This window comes from Colobus angolensis, unplaced genomic scaffold (assembly GCF_000951035.1).
Source record: "Colobus angolensis palliatus isolate OR3802 unplaced genomic scaffold, Cang.pa_1.0 Scaffold10, whole genome shotgun sequence".
Lineage (NCBI taxonomy): Eukaryota > Metazoa > Chordata > Mammalia > Primates > Cercopithecidae > Colobus > Colobus angolensis.
The window spans coordinates 23,372,736-23,380,404 of NW_012110919.1; the positions used below are offsets into that span (position 1 = coordinate 23,372,736).

Below are 7,669 nucleotides of genomic sequence, written 5' to 3' on the forward strand. Positions count from 1 at the left end.
GTGTTAGCCAGGATGGTCTCGATCTCCTGACCTCGTGATCCGCCCGTCTTGGCCTCCCAAAGTGCTGGGATTACAGGCTTGAGCCACCGCGCCCGGCCTCATTATTTTTTCATTGACCCACAGCAGCAAGTTGCTGTTGCGTGACTTCGAAGCTGAGGCCTGAGCATTGGCTGTTGGGCAGAGGGGTGAGATGCTTCTTCGCCCTCACCTGCTACCCTTGGGGGCAAGTTTGTTCTGATGCACCTGGCCATATCCTTGATGAGAAGTACAAATCTCAAAGAAAAAATGTGTTAAATTAATTTTCATTCTAACATATATGATCTCTGATTGATTTTTTTCCCTCCAAATCTAGAGTCTGTGTAAAGAAATCTACTCAAGAACGGTTTGCACTGAAAATTCTTCTTGATCGTCCAAAAGCTAGAAATGAGGTATGCTTTATTGCCTCAACTTAAATACTTGAAGTGCCTAAGAATTGTTCTTTTGCAAGTAAGGCGGCTTCCTAAAGAGAATACAGTGATGCATAAAAAGTTTTATGTCCAAAGTTTACTTCTCTTCCCCATTCATGCTATCATTGTAAAGTAGGCCTAGATCTGTCAAAGGCCATTGAGTCATTTCCTTTCAGCCACCTCTTGTTCTTTTAAAATTAATGTGATTCTTGTACCCTCATGTATTCAGATTTACCTCAGTTTTGCTTATTGAAAAAGATACTTAAAGGTGGAGATAAAATAGCACGAGGAAGGGTCAGGTGAATGGTGTATAAAAGTGATGCTACAGGAGGACTCTGAGGATGTTTCTAGTTTGTTTTTTCTTTTTGAGACAGTTTCGCTCTTGTTGCCCAGGCTGGAGTGCGATGACGCAGTCTCGGCTCACTGCAACCTCCGCCTCCTGGGTTCAAGCTTCTCCTGCCTCAGCCTCCTGCGTAGCTGGGATTACAGGCATGCGCCACCATGCATTTTTTGTATTTTTAGTAGAGGCAGGGTTTCTCCATGTTGATCAGGCTGGCCTTGACAAACTCCTGACCTCAGGTGATCCATCCGCCTCGGCCTCTCGAAGTGCTGGGATTACAGGCGTGAGCCACTGTGCCAGGCCTTTAGTTTTTAAAAATATACATTGGGTTTTTGTTTCTGTTTGAAACAGGGTCTTACTCTGTCACCCAGGCCGGAATGCAGTGGCACAATCACGGCTCACTGCAGCCTTGACCTCGCTAGGCTCAAGTGATCCTCCTACTTCAGCCTCCTGAGTAGCTGGGACCACAGGCATTTGCCACCATGCTAGGAGTTTCACACCAGCCTGGGGTCAAGTGATCTGCCCGCTTTGGCCTCCCAAAGTGTTGGGATTACAGGTGTGAGCCACTGACCCTGGCTATACATTGCTTTTAAATTATCTGGATATGGTAATGACGTTCTAATAACATGTGCAATGAAGGACTTCTTTTGCATAAAGAGAGGTGAATAATTTCTAAAATGAAATGAGTTGTTTGCCGGATTTTCATTTGCAAATAAACGGAACAGTAGGAAGTAAATCTGTTGGTGAGGTTTTATTCATGGAGAAAGCCTTCTTAAGGAGATAATCTTTGAAAACACTGGCTTTTTACATCATTCTGGGTGATTAAGTTTTCATTGTAATTGGCTTGTATCTAGTGTGGTCAGTTTTTGGAGAGAAAATGTTGGTATCGCCTACCTATGGAAACATTTCCTCTGTTCTCTTTAAGGTACGTCTGCACATGATGTGTGCCACACACCCAAACATAGTTCAGATTATTGAAGTGTTTGCCAACAGTGTCCAGTTTCCTCATGAGTCCAGCCCTAGGTAAGACTACACAGTGCCATCATCATATGCCCATATGTAGGCCAATGTGTAGTGGAGTCATCCTCTCTTTTATGTGCTCTCTCCCCTTCCCTCTCCTTCCTCCTCCTACTCTCCCTTCCTGTGCCCTTCCTTCTCCCCCTCCCCCTCCATCTCCCTTTTTGTAATTTGGAAAATGTCAAGCATTTGTAAAAGCAGACAGAATTATGTAATGAATCCCCAAGTTCTCATGATCCATCCTCAACAGTAATCCTCTTGTGGCCAGTCTAATTTCATCTATGCCCCTACCACTCTTCAGGTCACCTGATTATTCTGATTACTTTCTCATTTCAAGAAAGCATTTAATGTGGAATTTAAACAGATTCTATTTCAAATCAGTGAAAGGGACCCAAATATTATTCTAGGCAAAGTCTTAGAGGCTGATAAAACAAAAAGGTTTTTTTATTGCTTAGTCTGACTTTCCTTTTAAAGAAAGAAATCAACATTATTCTTTTAGTTAACAAATGTTTGGCAAGCATATTGGGTGGCATTCTAAGTCTCTTTGATGAAATTCAAAATTAAATAAGTTTGGTTTTTTTGGGGAAGACTGAGATGTAAACCCATCATCATAGCAGTGCAATAGGTACTAAAGACAGGCATCCCTAAAATATTCTAAGCTTACAAAGGAGAGGAACTGCTAACTATAGTCTGGGAGGAGAGGTGTCTCACAGAGGCTGTGTGGAAGCTAGGACTTGAAGGAAGGGTAGGAATTTTCCAGATGGAAAAAGAAGATAGAATTTTAAAATTAAATGGGAAATCAAACGATTATTTTTCACAACTGTGCTCTGTTGGTGAAAGCATTTGGATGGAAGCTGGAAGCATATATGAAAGAATGGTAGCCAAAAATCACATTAAAATTTTTTTTTCAGAACATGAGAATTTTTGTTCTTAGTAACTGTGTTACCCTGGATTTAGGAAGTTGTTACACACTTCGTAGATGCAGTATCTTTAGGTCAGCTTCTTAATGTTTCAGGGTTTTTTTGTTTCTTTTTCTTTTTTTTTTCTTTTTTTTTAACTTAACAAAATCAAATGCTTTCAAACAGGGCCCGACTCTTAATTGTAATGGAGATGATGGAAGGGGGAGAGCTATTTCACAGAATCAGCCAGCACCGGCACTTTACAGAGAAGCAAGCCAGCCAAGTAACAAAGCAGGCAAGTTAACCCCAGGTACCAATCAAACTGCCAACAAAGTTGGTTAACAAGTGCAATTTCATTGGGGGGAAGAAAAGAAAACTTAAAGAAAAGCTCTATTTGACTTCTCATTGCCTGCTTTGTTATGTAATCAGAAAAGATGTTTTGACAGGAGAAATGTGACCCCTTTTATACTTGCGGGTGGGGGTACTGTGTTCTTAATTGGTTGTCAACTGTTTCCTGAGGCTGCTGTGAGATTTTTTCAATAAATTCTGGAAGGAAGGCGACCTTAACTCCTTTGTAGACTGCAGGTATCTTTAGGCATGTAGCTACCAAGTACTGTTATTGGACTTTGCAATAAAATGCTGCTGTTACCACCTGAAAGATTGTATGGTATAAAAATATATTCTAAGAGAATTGTACATAAGATGCTTCCTGCATGTGAGCCACCTTTCTGTGATTTCTTCAGTTTTAATAATATCCTAAGATCTTTGTAATTCTGGATTATGCCTGGTTATATTCTATTTTGACATCACATTTTATTGCTATAGAAATGATTTATGTCACGAACAATACGAGGAATCCAACTGATAATCACTTCCTGCAGAGGTGAAAAGCTAAACCCTCAAGGGTTATCTTCATTCAGAATACCAAGCAAGCAAAGCAAAGAGAATTAGGAAGCACAGCCCAATTGCTTCTTTTTTTTTTTTTTTTTTTTTTTGAGACGGAGTCTCACTGTGTCGCCCAGGCTGGAGTGCAGTGGCTGGATCTCAGCTCACTGCAGGCTGCACCTCCCGGGTTCACGCCATTCTCCTGCCTCAGCCTCCCGAGTACCTGGGACTACAGGTGCCCGCCACCTCGCCCGGCTAGTTTTTTGTATTTTTTTTTTTTTTTAGTAGAGACGGGGTTTCACCGTGTTAGCCAGGATGGTCTTGATCCCCTGACCTCGTGATCCGCCCGTCTCGGCCTCCCAAAGTGCTGGGATTACAGGCTTGAGCCACCGCGCCCGGCCCCAATTGCTTCTTAATAAAAAGTTCTTCCAAGTTTCCCATGAACCTTAAGCATTTCTGGATCTCTCCTTTCTGGTAGGGAGGAACTGATACTTGGATTGCTGAGAAAATTCCATATTGAGAGTTAAAGAACAAGTAGAATCTATTTTTTCTGTTTGATTTTTAAAATTATACCTTTAATTTTTTCAAATATTAGGATTAAAGGATGAGCTCTGTTAATCTTCTATAAAATAAAACCCCTTCAAATCCACATAAACAGGCAACATTTTCAACAAGCATGATGAGCAAAATGAGTTTCCAGGCCGGGCGCGGTGGCTCAAGCCTGTAATCCCAGCACTTTGGGAGGCCGAGACGGGCGGATCACGAGGTCAGGAGATCGAGACCATCCTGGCTAACACGGTGAAACCCCATCTCTACTAAAAATACAAAAACTAGCCGGGCGAGGTGGCGGGCGCCTGTAGTCCCAGCTACTCCGGAGGCTGAGGCAGGAGAATGGCGTGAACCCGGGAAGCGGAGCTTGCAGTGAGCTGAGATCCGGCCACTGCACTCCAGTCCGGGCGACAGAGCGAGACTCCGCCTCAAAAAAAAAAAAAAAAAAAAGAGTTTCCAGTATTAGTTGGAAAAACCCAGTCAGCTGATTTCTTGACTCTCAGCTCCCTGGAGAGTGCCATTCTTGTGTGAGCCAGGCGATCCTGCCGTCCTGCCCCTGCCGGTAGCCCTGCTATGGGGACCGCGCCTGCTGACCATTGCTCAGCTTAGGTGTTTCTTCTGCAGTACCTGTCATACCTCAGATGAATGAAAGTGGGAGCATTTCATTTTTCCCATTCCTTACAGGATTTACCCATCAGTTTATTCTGACAAAGAATTGCTGTACCATCATATTTTTCTTTCTGTTTGACAAAATACAAGTTGCAGTTAAACTAAGCTTAATCCATTCTGTTTCTTGGTATTCCAAGTTTTTCTTAATTTCTGCTTTAAAATTGAAACTGAATGCAGTCTTAACGAAGGCTTGTTTTTTAACATCCTGAGTTCTCTACACCAGGTGTATTAAAGAGCGATCTTTTCTAAGAAGTGGCTGTTCCATTGTGTCTTTTTTCAGATAGCTTTGGCTCTGCGGCACTGCCACTTGTTAAACATTGCGCACAGAGACCTCAAGCCCGAAAATCTGCTTTTTAAGGATAACTCTTTGGTGAGAAGACTTGTTTTTCTGCATTTTAGTGCTGCTAGTCTTAACACAGTTCAGGAGTGGGGTGTGTTTGGAGTGCTCTGAATTCATGGTGAAGAAGCTTTAGGCCAAAGTGCTTCAAACAGCTTGTTTCTTCTACTCGTTCCCTTGCTAGAGACTCAGAGAAGCTGTACTACTGTACTCCCGGCATTGATAATTTTGGATGATACTGATACGTGTTTGTGGTACTTATGATTTTGGATATTATTTGGAGGACCTTTGGGAAGAGGCAGGAATCTATATGCTGTTATGTATTATCTTGAAACTTGATGGTTTCATTTGTGTTTTCCCTTTCAGCCCTGTCCCCTGCCCCATGTCCCACCACATAAGTTACTCTGGCTGTCACAAAGCTTTTTTTTTTTTTTTTTTTTTGAGGCGGAGTCTCGCTCCGTCCCCCAGACCGGAGTGCAGTGGCCGGATCTCAGCTCACTGCAAGCTCCGCCTCCCTGGTTTGCGCCATTCTCCTGCCTCAGCCTCCCGAGTAGCTGGGACTACAGGCGCCTGCTACCGCGCCCGGCTAGTTTTTTTGTATTTTTTAGTAGAGACGGGGTTTCACCATGTTAGCCAGGATGGTCTCGATCTCCTGACCTCGTGATCCGCCCGTCTCGGCCTCCCAAAGTGCTGGGATTACAGGCTTGAGCCACCGCGCCCGGCCTGTCACAAAGCTTAATGGCAAATATTAAGAGTGAAGTAGCCCAGACTGATGAGAGGTGATGGGCTTACAGAGTGAAGGGGCCCTAGGCCAAGACCTTGACGTTAGTGCTGCCCTTACAAGTTCTAAAGCAAAAATAGCTGTGTGAGTGGGTAGGAATTCCTTACTTCTGCATTACTAAGAACAGTTCCTCTGTGTGAATCATTGTCTCCAGACCCGGGGACATGTTATTTTCATAAGCTCGCATCTCAGCCAGAAAGAAACTTGTTAGAGCTCAGGGTAACATGTCTTGCACCTGGATTTTCCTTTAATGTTTACTGAGTACTCTAGAGCAGTGATTCCTTTTTTTTTTTAATTTCAGGATGCCCCAGTGAAGTTGTGTGACTTTGGATTTGCCAAGATTGACCAAGGTGACTTGATGACACCCCAGTTCACCCCTTATTATGTAGCACCCCAGGTAAGCATGTGCTGTTTCTGTCCTAAGATCTGTCACCAAGCTGCCCATAGACTTGTGTTCCTTCTATTCTACAGCACAAGTAGGCATATATTACAGATGGGAGGGGGAGAACTTAACTTTAGAAACCTACAGATTGCTTTATTTGGTGTAGATCTTTTATTCTTTTAAAATCAACTTTAGCCAGGCGTGGTGGCTCATGCCTGTAATCCCAGCACTTTGGGAGGCTGAGGCGGGCGGATCACAAGTTCAGGAGATGGAGACCATCCTGGCTAACACGGTGAAACCCCGTCTCTACTAAAAAAAAATACAAAAAATTAGCCGGACTTGGTGGCGCATACCTGTAATCCCTGCTACTCAGGAAGCTGAGTTGGGAGAATCACTTGAACCCCCTCCAAATTTCATGAGCTGAGATGGCACCACTTGGCTCCAAGCTTCATTTCTTTTGCTTAGCATGTTTTTGAGATTCGTCCATGTTCCTGCATTTATCACTTGTTACTTCCTTTGCATTGCCAAGTAGTATTTCATTATATACCTAAGCTGCATTTGTTTTTTCCATTCACTGACAGGATTTTGGGTTGTTTCTCATTTTTGGCTATTATGAACAAAGCTGCTAGGAACACTTCATTTAAAGTTTTCGGGACACGTTCCCCCATGCCCGTATCTTTTTTTCCAAAATGGTTATACCATTTTATGCTTCTACCTGCAACGTGTAGAGTTCTCGTCGTTTCACATTTTTACTAACGCCTCATGCTTGTTGCTTGTCAGCATTTGTCATCTTAGTCATTTTAGTAGGGGGCAGAGTGTTACTTCATTACGGTTTTAATCACGACATTGTCCTGATGGCTACTGTTTTGGAGCACTTTTTGTACAAGTTTATTGGCCATTCTGTTGTGAAGTATGGGCATTCATCTTTTGCCCTTTTGTTATTGTTAGTTTCTTGTTAAAGAATTGAGGTATAAGAATTTCAAAATATTCTGGACACAGGTTCTTTGCCATATGTATGTTGTATTCTTACTGCTACTGTAACATATTGTCACAAACTTAGTAGATAAAAACAACAGAAATGTATTATACTTCTGGAAATGAGAAGTCTGAAATGGTACTCAGTGCTATAATCAAGGTTGTCAGCAGAGCTGTGTTCCTTCTGGAGGCATTTCTTGCCTTTTCCAGCTTCTAGAGGCTGCCTACATCATTTGGCTTGTAGCCTCTTCCTTCATCATCAAAGCCAGTAGTGCAGCATCTTCCAGTGAATGTCTCTCTCTATGACTTTGACTCTCTTGCCTGCCTCTTATAAGGACCCTGCTGATCACATTGGCCTTACCTGGATAACTCCCCATTTTAAGATTCTT

The 7,669-nt window shown here is 42.8% G+C and overlaps 1 protein-coding gene across 2 annotated transcripts in view; it reads left to right on the forward strand.

The window, feature by feature from the left end:
• The window catches only part of MAPKAPK5 (mitogen-activated protein kinase-activated protein kinase 5), a 71,124-nt gene that overhangs the window by 34,473 nt on the left and 28,982 nt on the right, over positions 1-7,669 (forward strand). For both annotated transcript variants that reach the window (XM_011936665.1, XM_011936660.1), the window contains exons 3-7: positions 353-428; positions 1,712-1,809; positions 2,889-2,997; positions 5,086-5,175; positions 6,225-6,320. In XM_011936665.1, coding sequence (XP_011792055.1) covers positions 353-428; positions 1,712-1,809; positions 2,889-2,997; positions 5,086-5,175; positions 6,225-6,320 — 469 coding nt within the window. The remainder of the gene's footprint in view (positions 1-352; positions 429-1,711; positions 1,810-2,888; positions 2,998-5,085; positions 5,176-6,224; positions 6,321-7,669) is intronic.